At 46.6% G+C, this 16,251-nt stretch overlaps 1 protein-coding gene and 1 long non-coding RNA gene across 7 annotated transcripts in view; one reads left to right on the top strand and one right to left on the bottom strand.

Annotated features, from left to right (window-relative positions):
- Positions 1-5,150, top strand: part of BMAL2 (basic helix-loop-helix ARNT like 2) — a 38,784-nt gene extending 33,634 nt beyond the window's left edge. For all 6 annotated transcript variants that reach the window (XM_060279465.2, XM_060279464.2, XM_060279466.2 and 3 more), the window contains one exon: positions 1,031-5,150. In XM_060279465.2, coding sequence (XP_060135448.1) covers positions 1,031-1,161 — 131 coding nt within the window. In that variant the 3' untranslated portion in view covers positions 1,162-5,150. The remainder of the gene's footprint in view (positions 1-1,030) is intronic.
- Positions 1-13,700, bottom strand: part of LOC148684511 (uncharacterized) — a 39,085-nt gene extending 25,385 nt beyond the window's left edge. Inside the window, exon 1 of the long non-coding RNA XR_015951750.1 lies at positions 13,568-13,700. This is a non-coding gene — a long non-coding RNA (uncharacterized LOC148684511). The remainder of the gene's footprint in view (positions 1-13,567) is intronic.
- Positions 13,701-16,251: the final 2,551 nt, after the last annotated feature.

The raw sequence follows: 16,251 nt of genomic DNA, 5'->3' as shown, positions 1-16,251 counted from the left end.
GCCTGCCGGGTTGGCACCCAGCAGCGCTGCGCGGACCATCGGATCGAGGAGCCGGTCTGCAGAGACAGCGTCCAGCAGCGCTGTGCTGGATTGAGGAGGCGATGCTCCATGCGGCGCTGCTGGGCGCTGAGTGCAGACAGGCTCCTCAATCCGGTGCTCCGCGCAGCGCTGATCAGCGCCGACCCGGCGCTAGAACATACCCGAGAGCAGCGCGGAGCGGCATGGGCGCCCTTGGCAAGCTCAGGGCGGCGCTCCTGGCTGGCCTGCGGGCAGTTCGGCCGCCAGAGAGGCTCTTCAGAGGCGCCTCCACCGCGCAGCTCTGCCCTCAGCCTCCCGCTCTGGAAGCGGCCGCCGTGCTCTACGTCCACGTGAGTCCGGCGGGAAGAGGAACGCGACCCACCGCATGCAAGAGGCAAAAAAAAAAAATTGGCGGTTGGCGGCCGCAGGTAAACGGTAGGCAGAGGGTTGAGGGGGGGAGGGCGTGTGTGTGCGTGCAGTCTCTGCGTCCAATCCCTGTGTCCGTGGGGCACATGTGCAGTAGCGCGGACACAGGGACTGGACGCAGAGACACAGGGACTTTATTATATAGGATACAATATGGGTTTCATATGGCTACGGGTGAGGCTTCAAAGTAACAATTGGGAGCTTAAAGTGGGCTCTTGGTTGTTACATTGCAGGAGCAAGGCATATTCCCAACCGCCCATTAACTGATGGGTGGTAAGAGCACACCTCACTGGAGGAGAGGGAAGTTGTTTCCATTCCTTGGAAACCGCTTCTCCTTCGTCAGGTCAAGCCAGGTAGGGTTGGGAATCCCTTGTCTGAACTCCTGGAGAGCAGCTGCCAGTCAGTACAAATTGTGTTTTCATTCTTTGTATCCCAGTCTTGGCTATCTTGCAGCATGTGCAAGGAATTACAGATGTGATGTGTAAAGTTATTTGTGCCAAAAGGATGTTGCTTGTTTCAGAGTAAACAATGAATTACAGAGGCTGATTTTTGCATAAAGTTGTGACATTTTTTGTTCTTTTCTTAGGTGATGCTTCTCACCTGGATTTTGATGCAGTTTGTCAAAGCGACACTGCAATGGCTGCTTTTATGAATTACTTGGAAGCTGAAGGAGGTAATCCAGCAGAGCTCAGTGACATGCAATGGACTCTTTCGTAAAGGTAAAGGGACCCCTGACCGTTAGGTCCAGTCATGACCAACTCTGGGGTTGCAGCGCTCATCTCACGTTATTGGCCGAGGGAGCCGGCATACAGCTTCCAGGTCATGTGGCCAGCATGACTAAGCCACTTCTGGCGAACCAGAGCAGCACACGAAAACGCCGTTTACCTTCCCGCTGGAGTGGTACTTATTTATCTACTTGCACTTTCATGTGCTTTCGAACTGCTAGGTTGGCAAGAGCTGGGACCGAGCAATGGGAGCTCACCCCGTCGCAGAGATTCGAACCACCAACCTTCTGATCCGCAAGCCTTAGGCTGTGTGGTTTAACCCATAGCACCACCTGCGCCCCATGGACTCTTTAGTATTACACAGCTAAGAAGGAATTTAAGCTACTTTGATGCACAATAATAATAATCTGTTCTCAAGTACTGTACTAGTACCTTTTTAAGACTTTAATTCAAATTTTTCAATATCTATATTTTAAAATGACTTTGGCCTTATCCTCAGTCATTTTGGCTGCATATGTTGAAAATATGTGATTTTTAAAAAATGACACAGGACCTCAATTTTGTTACTGATACACTTGTTGACCGGAATCTTAAAACAGTTATATTTTTACTAAAAAATTTTTTAAAGAGAATCTACTGTAACATGGGCATAGAGATTTTGTTCTGAAATGCTCCTGTCTATTTATATGTGTTTTCCTTGTTCCTAATTTATTACTGCTACTTCAGTAGAAGTACTGTACTTGAATACTGTACTAGAACTAGACTTTTTATGTCCATTCTTGGAGGAGCTCTAGTCCTTAAGATATTTTGTTTTGCTGTTGGATTGTTTTGAACCCAGGGATCAAGAAACAAGGAATGGAAGTTTTTTACAGAGTGAGCAATCATCCATATTGATCGTGAAATTGTGCATTGTTCCAATGTAAAACTGCTACAGGAAAGAGTTAAAACAACAAAATTAGGTATATTATTTTCTAGTGTTTGCAGTAGTGATAGAAAACATCACACACACACACACACACACACACACACACACACACACACACTCTCTCTCTTAGAGCAAGGAAGCCAATGATCTTTCAGTAATGCACTAAAATGCACTTGTCACCTTTGGAGTAGCTCTTGAGCACCCATGGATCTTTAATGCATAATATGGGAATCATATCTGACAATACCCAAGGTACCCAAGCCTTGAAGAAAATATAGATATACTAGAATTCTTTCTTTCTTTCTTTCTTTGTTTTCAGGGGGCTGAGCTTTGTAGTTTTACAGTTGCAATCCTATGCATGTCTACTCAGAAGTAACTCCCACTGAGTTCAGTGGGACTTACTTACAGGTAACTGTATAAGATTGTAGCATTGGCCATTAGTATTCCTGTTCTAGGCTCTTTAGAAATGTATTATACAATACAGGCTGTCCATTTTGAATACATGCAAATGCTGATTATGTTATGTGTGGATATTCTAGCACAGTGTTTTTCAACCTTTTTTGGGCAAAGGCACACTTGTTTCATGAAAAAAATCACGAGGCACACCACCATTAGAAAATGTTAAAAAATTTAACTCTGTGCCTATATTGACTATATAGAAAGTAATTTTTCGATTTTTCCCACGGCACATCAGGCAACATCTCGCGGCACACTAGTGTGCCGCGGAACAGTGGTTGAAAAACACTGTTCTAGCACACTGTGCCATTGGAGTGCATTTTTTCACATAGTGAGAGTCCTTCTGAGAATGTGAAGTACTGGTCCCCTGCCATAAAGTACCTGTAATTTAAACTTCAACATGCAGATAAACACGTACAAATTTGAACTTTAGAAAAACAATTACTGCCTGTACTAAATAGCAATTTATTTTAAAATTCTAAAGTCTTTGCTTTAAATATGATTGCTCCACTGAGAAGAGTGAGTTAGATTAGAATTTTTTTGTTTGTAATGTGTAAGTCTGTATGTGAAGACACCTTCATGAAATGGATAAATGCATCAGTAATGTACTAGCAATTGGTGAGGCCATGTGCAATCAGTGTTTTGGGGGGTCATTTATAATATGTTATATGAAGTACCTGTATTATATTTGCCTTTTCCACATTATCGATTATACTGCAGGAATAGAGTTATACAACTGATAAATTTGTAACTTGTGGAACATACCAGAGAAATAATTCTAGGGAAAGAGAAATTGTGAGTAGTTATGCTGAATAGCCAGTAGAGGTGGGTCTTCTACTATTCCGGAGTACTGTATTGTAACAGCATTAATATGTGAGCTGCACTGATCACACATGTGATGTTGCAGTACATATATGAAAGGGTAGAGACAATCATTTTAGGATTATTTAATCTCTAGAAAATGACAGGACATTTGCCATTGGATATAACTTTTTCCAATCTCACTATTTTTGTTAGAATCATAGAGTTGGACAGTCTTTAAACCTAGTTACAGGTAGGTAGCCGTGTTGGTCTGACGTAGTCGAAACAAAATAAAAAAAATTCCTTCCAGCAGCACCTTAAAGACCAACTAAGTTTTTATTTTGGTATGAGCTTTTGTGTGCATGCACACTTCTTCAGATACACTGAATTAGAAGTCCCCAGGTGCTTATATGTAGAGAAAGGGTGGGGAGGGGTGGTGGAAATGGGTGATAGATAACAGTTACCTCACGCAGTCCACATTTTACCAGTGTCTCCACAAGAATATAAGGGGGGACTTTGCCAGAAGGCTTATTGAATTAAATATAACACTGCATACATAGCATTTCCTTATCCACCAAGCTTGTAACTTGCTGTCTAGCTATTGGTGTTCTCCAGCTGGCAACAGAAGTTAGGGCCAGCAAGGAGGCCAGGACACTTCCCATGCCAGGGGAGCACCAAAATGTAGTGCCCACCACCTGCGCACTTCCTTGCCTATCCAGAAATAGAAGTGAAACTGACAGTGCTGTTGTCGTTCCCCCTCTCCTTTTTAAGGAAAATACTAAAATCATGTACGTAGCTGTATATGGAGCATGTGTAAAAGGTTACTGACAAAGCTAAGCATGGCTCAAAATGTAGAGTAAGAATAAACATCTCTAAGCAACCTCCAGCCCCTTGAATATATTATTTGCCCCCACCCCCTTTGATAAGCAATAATTTTTTTTAATGGTGTGAATGGATGATCTGAAGCAATTAGATTTGGCAGCAGAGCTTTTAAAGAGAATTATTGACCTCTTGGCTTCCCCATGACCCAGGACATTCTCATAGTGTCCATCTTGCAAGTGAGTACAAAGTATTGAAAGAACCTTGCTTGATCCTGTGGAAACACCCACAAGCCTCCTGAATTTGACTTCTGTGTAAATAGCCTTGGAACAAGCAACGGTGGTAGTGGTGGTGGGAAGAAGAAGAGGAAGAAGAATGGTTCTGTTGGGCCCCCTTAATGTTTAGGTAGACAGCAAGATGAAACAAGATAACTAATACTGTAATCATAAGAAAGGGATAGTATGAAAAAAATGAATTCTCTTCTGTCCCACCTAATTGTGAACTTGTTGGATGAGTGAACAGAATTTTTAAAGGGTTCAAACGGACATCCTAATGGTTGGACAGTCTTCTCGATGCCAGCAATATGAGTCTGACCAAACTGCGGGAGGCAGTGGAAGACAGGAGTGCCTGGCATGCTCTGGTCCATGGGATCACGAAGAGCCGGACACGACTAAACAACAACAACAATGCACATTTGGCACTGAACTCTTCAGGTAATGACTATTGGGATCTTTTATGATGGTTCATGTATCATTTTCTTGGTTGGGGCAAATCGTCTCTTGAACTAGCTTTATTCAGTTTAATAGGACAGTGTTTTTCCTTAGTGACAGGTACAGTATCTGTTCATTTGCTTTGTTATTAAATTATTGTTTTTCCACTTACAGAGCTTGTTCTTCAACCTTTCCTCTTTGCCAGTTTCTACTTCTTGTAAATAGTTACGCTAACTAATGTTTAGGAAGAATAAATATATATTTTATATATGTAGTGTGTGTATATGCATTTTTCAAAGTGCCATATTCGATTCATTTTTTATCACCTGGTTTGGACTTTGTTTGTGGGTTCCTTTTTTTTTTTTTAGCTCAAGGAGGACCTGATTCCCTCAGGAGTAAGGTGGTGCCTACTGGTGGTGGGCAAGATCAAGCCATGCCCTTGTGTCTCTGCTACCCTGTTGCCCATTCTTAGCTCCTTGCCACCCATATGACATTGGGGTGAGGACTGTAGCTTGTCCGCCTGTGATACAATCTATCCCTACCCACCTGCCCCAACCCTCATGTGCAGCTTTTCACATTGATGTGTTTTGATTGCTATGGCTCAAAAATGCCCATCATGACATTGTTCCTTGAGCAAGATAAACTTTTGCTTTAGTATACCACCATAAAGATTATGTAATCATTTTGTAGAATTGTGTAATGCATGGTTTCACTGTGATGCATTGTGGTCACTGTAAAGGTAAAGGGACTGCTGACCATTAGGTCCAGTCATGGACGACTCTGGGGTTGTGGCACTCATCTCGCTTTACTGGCTGAGGGAGCCGGCGTACAGCTTCTGGGTCGTGGCCATAGCTGCCAAGTTATCCCTTTTTTAAAGGGATTTTCCCTTATGCTGAATAGGCTTCCTCGCGAGAAAAGGGAAAACTTGGCAGCTATGGTTGTGGCCAGCATGACTAAGCCACTTCTGGTGAACCAGAGTAGCGCAAGGAAACACCATTTACCTTCCCGCCAGAGTGGTACCTATTTATCTACTTGCACTTCGATGTGCTTTCGAACTGCTAGGTCGGCAGGAGCAGGAACTGAGCAACGGCAGCTCACCCCATCGCGGGGATTCAAACCACCGACCTTCTGATCGGCAAGCCCTCTGTGGTTTAACCCACAGCGCCACCCGGGTCCCTGACATTAATCAAGTGAAAATTGGGGCAATTACTTCTGAGCAGCTGTGGCTGATTTTCAGCTGTGTCCAACCTGTTCAGTGATAATATATAAGTGCAAGGGCGTACCCACCATGGGGCAAGTTAGGGCAGCTGCCCTACTCTAGAAGCCAGCTGGCAGCTGCCCCTCTCTAGAAGCAAAAGGACGCAGCGAGGGAGAGGAGGGGAGAGAGCGCAACACCCTCCTGCTGGAGCTCGCCCGGGCTGCCTCCCCACAGCCTTCGCTCGTTCAGCTCATTCTGCTGCTGCTCTTACTAGAGCAAACAAGGAGGGGGGAATGGAGAACCAGAATTGGAAGAGCTGGGGTGTGGATTAAAACACTGTACGTAAAACACCACACTCACTCTGATGTTCCTCCCAGGGATCGCGGTGGGAGGGAGGGGGGGGGGAGAGAGAGAGAGAGAGAGAGAGAGAGAGAGAGAGAGAGAGAGAGAGAGAACTTGAAGCTGGCTGCTGAAGGATTGAAGTCTCTCTCTCGCGCGCGCGCAAAGAGAGGAGGCTGAACAGGGCGAGCCTTCCAAAGCTCCTGTGCCAGTATTTAAGATACAATTTGTTTCCTTGTTTCAGGTAGCAAATGGTCGGCACCACAGCTTTTACTCTTGTCCTTGGGGAGGGGGGATCTTTATCAGTTTAATGAAACCTCCAGCGATAATGAGGTGTGAAAGGAGTTCCGTTTTAACAGGGTGGTTTTGCATAAGGAGGCTTGGAAGGCATGGGAATGCAATGGTGTTATATCTTTCCCAATTGTCCTCCCTCCTTTGTGTCTTTTATCATCCAAGCTGTTTGGGCAGCCACTGTGTGATGTGATCTTAAAAGATGTGTGTTAGAAAGGGTGGGCATGGATGTCTCAGTTTTCTCTTTCAGCCTTAAAGGGCCAGCACCCCTTTATTGCTATAAAGCAGGCATGTCCAACAGGTAGATCATGATCTACTAATAGATCACTGGACGTCTGTGGTAGATCACTGGCTCCCCCCAAAGAAGCTCAGCAACTTTGGCTCCCCTAAAAAAAGCTCTACATCTTTGCCCTGAAGCCCCCAAAACAGGGCTTTCCTTCCTAAATAAAGCTAAACTTTGACCTGAACCCGCTAAAACATGGGTGGCTTTCCTTCCTAAAAAAAAGCTCAACAACCTCAACCTGAACCCCCAAAAGGGGGTAGATCAATCACTGCTAGTTTTTAACTCTTGGAAGTTGGCCACCCCTGCTATAAAGAGTCTGCATGTAGCTTCATTGGAAGCGATGGTATGTTGGCATTGACAACAGATATTTTTTATGTTGTTATGTATTACGGTTTTTAGTTTCTTTGCTGTCTCACCAATAGAAAAACCTGGGTGGTCACTGTTAGGGAATTTTATGGGGGGGGCACCCAAACGAGGCTTCATTTGGAAATCAAGATTGGCACAAATGCCCTCAAGGGGACCCCATTTGATCCTACAACACCACTCTAGTATCGCACCAACACGAACCCCCTCAAGATCAAGCCCTGTGTAATAAAGGCTCCCTTTCCTACCCTTTCTCTGTTGCCTGAGACTCTATGTAACCATATTTCTTTATGAATGAATACAGTGTATCTTTATTTCTAAATGAACCCCCCTTTTGCTACTCTGGCCAAGGGCTCTCAGGGATGCAGGGAACAGCCATAATCCTTTAAGCAAGAGGTCAGGTAGCCAGGGTGGTGCTCCTCTGCATATCCATAATCCATTCAGGTACCATCTCCTGCCATTCCCAACCCTCCGAAGCCAGAGGCAATACTCACACCTGGACCCATTGTTCCCCCCCCCCCCGCCAGGTACTCAAGGATCCCCTCCCAGATACTTACTGGTACTTGCTTAACAATGTTCTGGGACATTGTGCATTGTTACCGTATGTTAATCCTGTTTACCTCCTGTTTACCTGTATGCTAATGCCCCTTGCCCCTTCCCCTTTTCTGACGTTTTACCCTGTCACAAGTGATGTATGTATGATGCTTTCGATGTACATTATGGGATGGTGGTGGGAACTTTTAAAAGTTCTTGCAGCCCTGTTCATGGTGTTCAGTCTGGCATTGAACCTGCTGCGCAGTAATAAACCTTGCTGTTTGCTCCGGATCGTGGCTGGACTCCTTCCTTTTATACTCTGCAACGACCACAGGCCCTTGCCTGATGAGCTGGGTGGCTGAGCATTCTCGCACCCAGAATTTTGCCCTAACAGTCGCTTTTTATCTTTGGACGATGCTCAGAACAAAACAGGAAGAAAGCAGGTGGTGGACTTTTGGGGGAATTGGAGTCCTTTTACTTCTTCTTCTCTCCTTTAGGAGGGATATAACTTTCCATCTCCTTCTCATAATGAACTTTGCCACTGTTTGCCATGTCTTCAAACTTGCCTATTTGTTTTGCTGACATTGTCCACCATTCAGACAATTGGGTTGCATTTCGCAGGGCAGAAGAGTCCGGACCTTGGTGTATTCAGCTTGCTAGGCTTACAGGAATCCGGACGTATGAAAGGGGTCGGTCTTGCTGTGGGCAGGATTCCTGCATTACCGGGGGGGTTGGACTAGATGACCCTGGGGGTCTCTTTCAGGCCAGCTCTACATGATTTCTGTGAGGGGTTCAAGTGAAAGGAGCGGCTGTAGATAGTTTCTGTGCTTCAGGCTGCTATCCTATACAGGCTTACCTAGGCATAGATTGATTTCTTAAGATGGTTGTGTGAAAATTATTATGGACAAAGTATAATTATGTAGCGCCTGTATTGTAGGCTCAGCTTATAAATATGTGTAAATAAGCAATACATCATAAAGACACCACTATCTCCACTGTGGAAATATGAACCCTGGGTAAGTGCCTGGGCCCCTGGAATCTCACTGTTGTGGATATTGGGGTGGCATGGAACAATATTAAAACTTGCAGTTTGCCCCCCCTCCTCCATTCCCTCAATACTTTTCATATAATCATAGAATCACAGTACTCCAGGTGAGGTCTGACCAGGGCAGAATACAGTGGTACTATTACTTCCCTTGATCTAGATGCTATACTCCTATTGATGCAGCCCAGAATGGGATAAGGCAAAAGATGGGATAAGGCAAAAGCAGGCAAACTTTAATTTATTTCTGTACAGCAGGCTTTGCTAAGCTGATTCCCCTCCGTGTGCTTTGGACTACAACTCCCATCTGCCTCTGGCAGCGCAGTTGTGGTCCAAAACACGTGGAAGGTGCCAGGCTGTCAAAGGATGCTGTTCATTCATAATATGAGTGCCCATGTGCGTAGTATGGGATATGCCTTGTCCTTGCTCTTGCGTAACCACAGCTGGTCCTCAGCAGGCTCATTGAGAATGTCCCTTTTTATAGCTGCTTGTCCTGACCTTTCTCTGATCCTCCTTATTATTTCCCTGGATTTCCCCCCTTTTGGTGTTATTAGACTGGAGTCAGTTTCACCTGGGCTCTGTAGCCCCACCCACGTCCCCACTTTGTGGCACCTCCCCTCCTGTGCCTTGGCCCCGCCCCTTGCCCCTCCCCTCCCATGCCTTGGGCCCACCCCTTGCCCCCCCCCTAGTTTTGATCCTGGGTACGCCCCTGTATAAGTGTGGACAAGCTCTTCTGACTTAACAAATGAACATAGTAAGGAAAAGAAGTAGAAACCATTTTTCACATTTAGGTATTCATTACTCTTAGGTATGTGCTCAGCTCATTTCTGAGAGAGAGGAGACTTTAGCTGCTGCTTCTGAGCTAGGCGGGCCGGGACGGAGCCAAGATGCCCGTACAGAGGCCAAGTGGGGAGAGCTTTTAAGATCAGGTAGGAGGAAAGCTTCCTTCCCAGGTCCCCCACCCTCCTGCCCCAGAATGGTGCTAGTGTGGCTGGGAGCCAGGCGCCTGCTGATGTCTCCATTTGCAGCAAGGGAAAGACTCAGCTTGGGAGCCGCCACTGGAGGCTGGAGCCCAGACATGCCACAGAGGTACTGGGTCAGGGGAAGGACGAAGACCCCTATACGGAGGTAAAGTGGGGAAAGGCTCAGAGTTCAGGTAGATGGAAATGCCAATTGAGTGCCCCATATTATAGGAATGCTTCCTTCCCGTGTGCCCCACCCTCCTGCCCCAGACTGGTGCTAGCATGGTTGGGAGCCAGGCGTCTGCTGACGCCTCAGGTTTTTTTTTGCAAGGAGGGATCCTTTCCCCAACATTTACCTTGTTCTGGCCAAAACCCTGGAGAGATGTTGACGACCCTCAGGTACTGGAGCAGAGGGAAGGCAGGGATTCTTCTAAAACACAATAGGGGTGTCGTAGGAACACTGCCTCCTGTGGCTGTTGTCAAAGCCACCCTTATAAAAAGAGCAGGTAAGAGGAAGGAAAGATTTGCATGGGACTGGGAGAACACCCTTCAAGTTGAGCGTACGTGTTCATGCTGTGGATACATTTCTGAAAAAAGGCGTACGCTAATAAGACAGGGTTTGGGAACTGGGGTCCCTCCTACAGGTATTTCTCGACTACAACTCCCTTTGTCCTTAACCATTGTCCTTTTTCTCCTGCTTTTCAGACAAACACCCAGGTGGCCATGCTGCAAGTGGAAGTTCTCCACCTTCCAAACCAAGGCTTAGTCCCAGAACCATTTCCATTTGTTGGTTTGTTTGAAATAATTTTCATTCAATATTTTCTTGGTTTACAAAAGTACGTGAATTATCTCTTTGTTCAAGTAGAGTTTGGTCTGTGATAGCCCATTCACATGTTCAGGGATTCTTTCCTCAAAGCAGCCCTTAGCCTAGAGTTCTGCCATGCTTCAAGGATACCTTCTTTCTTCCAGGATCTCCTTTGTGCACCGCTGTGGCTCCTGCAGAAGCACTCTGTATAAAAAGAACAGGTATGAGGAAGGAAAGATTTGCATGGGGCTGGGAGAACACCCTACAAGCGGAGTGTCAACAGAGAACGGGAGAAGAACCTTCCTGCATGAGACTAGAAAGGAGATGCTCTCGTCTTGAAGTGGCTGGGCCAAGCTTTCTTTGGGAGCAATGTCAGGGCATCCATGCCCCACATCTGCCAGGAGGATACCAAGTCCTTCTTCCTCCACAGGGCCACACTTCAATAGAATGGTTTCTGTTGCCAGCACCCAAGCTGATGGACAAGAGCGAGACTCCATCATCCGTGGCATTCCAGTCTTGCCTTTGTGAATTATACCGTCCTTCCAAGTCGCTGGAGGAACCCATGCTGCTCAGTGCCTTGTATGTCTTCTGGGATGTCCCGGCTGCTGTCTGAATGTTCCAGTCTATGACAAGAGGAGAACGGAGTCACTGGCATATGTTAAAACTCAATGAAGAAATTGGAGGAACTGGTTGCTTTCGATATGCCAATGATTAAATAATATATCGTGATACAGATTGTTAAAAAGAAACAGTAACAAGCAGTTTTCTTTCCTTCTCTGCCTTCTGCTGGGAGCTTTGCTTAAGAAGGCTGAAGCCAGCTGGTTCTCATTAGCACTTTCTCCTTGGAGTCTTTGAAGCTGCAGGTGAAGTCACTCCCCCCACAGCAGATGACGCTGGTTCCTGCCCCATGACACTATCCCCCTCCCCAAGGTGCACCTCCACCTGCCAGATGGGTGCCGCCTTTCAGGGAGCACGAGATGGAAGTGTTGGACCAACCAGACATTGGGGGAGCATGGACATTCAAGGCATCTTCCCATGAGGATTTCCCATTAAGTCCATGTCCATAAAAAAGGCTGTAGCCCCCCCCCCCCCAATTTCTATCACCTTCTTCTTTGGCGAGCACACGGAGCTGAGTAAGATTGTCTTCCATGAACACAATATTAACAGTGAGTCCATAATGGACTGTGGAAACCAATTCTGGGTCCACACGTCTTTCCACAGTGGGGACATAGGTATCCTGGCAGGAGTCTATCAGGGTGAGGGTTTGCTGACCGTGCCACCCTCTTAGCTTGTTTCTCTCTTTCTTCCTGATTTCAAGCGTCTTCAAAGTCCATGACACCTTTGGTAAAGGCTGTTCTCCAACTGGAGTTTTCGCAGGCCAGCCTTTCCCAATTGTTTATACTTCATTTCTTTTAGATTTGCCTTGAGAGAGTCTTTAAACCTATTTCGTTGACCACTAGCATTACATTTTTAAGTTGCTTGGGAAGACAATAATCGGGTATAGCCCAGGTCTGTAAAGCAGCTTTCCTGGTAATTGGAGGGGATTGTGTGAGGCATCTGGACTTAGCAGTACAAGCCAAGCCCTAGCACTGTGGCCCTCCTATTTGAGGGAATTCTGTTTCCCGGGCAGCTGGCAGAGCCCCTCTTCTCTTGTCTTGGAACAGCCACATGCCCCAGGGGATGGCGACTGGACTGTTAGGGTTGCCAGACTCAATAGTGGACAGGACTTCTGTGCCTTTAATTGCCCTGCTCTCTTTTGAGTCTGGAAACCTTAAAGAGAAACCAGCAGACCCTTTGCTTGGAAATTAAACAGTACCTCTGTGGCATGTCTGGGCTCCAGCCTCCAGCGGCGGCTCCCAAGCTGAGTCTTTCCCTTGCTGCAAATGGAGACATCAGCAGGCGCCTGGCTCCCAGCCACACTAGCACCAGTCTGGGGCAGGAGGGTGGGGGACCTGGGAAGGAAGCTTTCCTCTTACCTGATCTTAAAAGCTCTCCCCACTTGGCCTCTGTACGGGCATCTTGGCTCCGTCCCGGCCCGCCTAGCTCAGAATCAGCAGCTAAAGTCTCCTCTCTCTCAGAAATGAGCTGAGCAGCTGTCTTAATCGGAGGAAACTTTGGCTGATGCTTCTGCGATAAAATGGCCGAGATGTCATGTTGGCATGGGAGAGAATCATGTCCCTTCTCCTTCCCAGGTGGACCACAGAGAAACACTATAAAACTATAGAAATATCTAAATCAGGCCTTCCTTATGCAGCAGGCCAGATTGCGGTCAAACGCTTCCCCTGCCACAGAAGGTCACAGCATATCTGAAAATGATGGGTTTCCCCAGGGCACTGCTGGGCTGCTGCTGCTGCTTGGCTCCTCTCCCAAACCATGGGCCTGGGAACAGGGCCGTCTTAAGCGCCCCTAACGCCGTGGTGCCACGGATCCCTCCGGCACCCCCAGCCCCGTTTTCCAGTGCAGTGGGCGGGCGCAGCACGGCTGCCACAGACGCTGCTGCACGGCGGGCAGGCACCGCATGGTTGCCAAGGGCGCAGCTACGCGGCGGACCGGCCGGCCAGTGGGCGGGCGCAGCTCACGGTGCCCCCCCCTGGCGGGCCAGCACCGTGGTGCCCTGCGCCACCCAGCCTGGCCATAGGGCCGGCCCTGCCTGGGAAGGAAGAAGGACATGGCATTCTCCTGGCATAAGCCGGACCGGGGTCCCGTGGCCCTCCCCAATAATGTTCTTCTGAGCCACAGTCCCCTCAGTGTTTTCTCTCCCCAACATCTGCCTTCCCAGCTCCCTCCCTTCCTTAGTCTGCTGCCTCAACCCCCCGACGCATAATCATGATTCAAGAGCACATGTGAGAGAGTAAATTGAAAAATCTTACCTAGTTATGTGGTCGCTTGTAAAAGAGGAATGGGGAAGCTGTGGCTTTCCACGTGTTGTTAATCTCCAACTCCTATAAACTCTAGCTGGCATGGCCAATGGTCAGAGATGCCGTAAGGGTCACAAGAGTCCCCTTCCTTGCTCTAGAAGAGATTACAGTGGTACCTCGGGTTACAAATGCTTCAGGTTACTGTTAAGTTGTGGGTGAGCAGCAGACAACACAGCGATTCTCCAAACAGCTCTTTATTTGAGTCAGAACAGAACTGAACTGAAGTGCTGAGCCAGCCTGCTTTTATAGAGGCTGGCTCAAACAATGTAACAAAACATCATTCAAAATTCCCTCCTAAAGTTCCCTCCTAAAACAACTGCCTCGGACCTGACAGTGACTTCAATACATAACAGTTACAAACTCCGCTAACCCAGAAATAGCACATCGGGTTAAGAACTTTGCTTCAGGATGAGAACAGAAATCGTGCTCTGGCGGTGCGGCAGCAGCAGGAGGCCCCATTAGCTAAAGTGGTGCTTCAGGTTAAGAACAGTTTCAGGTTAAGAACGGACCTCAGGAACGAATTAAGTTCTTAACCAGAGGTACCACTGTAGTTTCTTCTACAAGTGTCCCCTACTCTAAGTGTGCATTTGCTAAGAATGAAAAAGCGACCAAGCCAACATGCTACCGTATGTCGTTTTTATCTGCTTCAGTTGTATAAAACTCCACTGCCTCCAAGTCCTCTTAAGTTTTCTACTTAACCACAAAGGTTGCTGGGAGAATTTGGGAAGTCACAATCTCTCAACCTTAACCTAGATCAGTGACAAAGGCTGGGCTCTTTAGAAAAGGAAGAAATAGAGAACATGGAAAGATGTGTCTACTGAATCAGATCATGGCTCCTTATAGCTTAGTATTGCCTGCAATGAGGGGCTGGATCTCTCCAGGAATTCAGGCAAGGCTGTCTCCCAGCCCCATGGGGACATACCAGGGACTGAATATGTGATATGCAAACCACATGCTTTACCCCTGAGCTACAGTTCTTTCCCCAGAGTTCATTCTGGAAATATCGCACTCAAGTTCCACATTTTGTCCAGGTTGTGCCTAAGTGATCAGAAGCTCTGAGTCACGGGCCTAGAACTCTTGATAACTTATGAATGGTGACAGGATTGGCCCTGACATATAGACAATACTGTACAGGACTCTGTTCTGAAGTTCCAGTTCAGGCAGGAAAATGCCTTAGGCCTTGAAAAAAAAGATTTTATTTTAAAAGTATGTGAAGAAGCTTTTATTTCTGAAGCCACTGTGCTGTTTAGAAGGTCTTATATTAAGTGGTGAAGAAGGCCAAGAGCTTTTAGGAACAGCAAAATATATCAATACTGTACCAGGCAACCTGCTGTTTCCAAAACACAAGCAAAACTAGGCCATGAAAAACAAAGATGAATAGGTGGAGAGGAAATGAGTGCTGAGCAGGAATTAATATCTATCGCCGCCTTCTGTTTTTATCTTCAGGCTGGAATGAGATGAATTTCTGCAAACTTGTTTTGATACATTTGGTGGCATTTGGGGGCTTCTCTCATTCTCATCATGTTCCTTTGAAGTTTGGTCTCTTGATTAATGCAGAAGTGATTGGTTGCATAATATTGTGTTAAAAGCAGAGTGCATCTTGCAGTAATTTTCCACTACAGTATATGTAAAATAAGGCATGTTTAATTTAAAAGTAGTAGAGCACATAAATAACCCAAGCACTATCTCCTCAGCCCATGGGGACATTTGTAGGCTGAGAGAGGGCTCTTGTTTTAAGATCTATCTTTAATTTGATGAGATTATGAAACCTGTTCCATAACGAGGGTAGAAGCAGTAGCAAAGCCATGATTCCTTGACGCGCTGGCTGGATGGTGAAGGAATGGACGCTAGCCTCAGCGATATCTCAGCTCTGGAGTGTGCAGCTCAGTAGTTAAGTTCTGGCTGTGTCTTGTTTCATCGCGATCCCACCTTCGTCACCAGTGTTGTATAGTGGGAAAGATGGGCGACAGACACAGCTTCTTTAAGCAACAGCTCTTTATTGCAGCAGTTAGAACTGCTCCATGTTCTTTCTCCACAAGAGCGTAGCTTGCTGCCTTATATTGTTGTTTAGTCGTTTAGTCGTGTCCGACTCTTCGTGACCCCGTGGACCAGAGCATGCCAGGCACTCCTGTCTTCCACTGTCTCCTGCAGTTTGGTCAGACTCATGTTCATAACTTCGAGAACACTGTCCAACCATCTCATCCTCTGTCGTCCCCTTCTCCTTGTGCCCTCCATCTTTCCCAACATCAGGGTCTTTTTCAGGGAGTCTTCTCTTCTCATGAGGTGGCCAAAGTATTGGAGCCTCACCTTCACGACCTGTCCTTCCAGTGAGCACTCGGGGCTGATTTCCATCAGAATGGATAGGTTTGATCTTCTTGCAGTCCATGGGACTCTCAAGAGTCTCCTCCAGCACCATCAATTCAAAAGCATCAATCCTTCACCGATCAGCCTTCTTTATGATCCAGCTCTCACTTCCATACATCACTACTGGGAAAACCATAGCTTTAACTATATGGACCTTTGTCAGCAAGGTGATGTAACAGTAACAAATTCAAACTAACCAACCAATCCTTGAACAGCAGCTCTCAATCCTTCATTTGCATACTGGTGGCCCAGAGTGAGAACTGCAGCCGATC

Source organism: Zootoca vivipara, chromosome 9, assembly GCF_965207765.1.
Source record: "Zootoca vivipara chromosome 9, rZooViv2.hap1.1, whole genome shotgun sequence".
NCBI lineage: Eukaryota > Metazoa > Chordata > Lepidosauria > Squamata > Lacertidae > Zootoca > Zootoca vivipara.
This window is presented reverse-complemented; position numbering and strand designations above follow the sequence as displayed.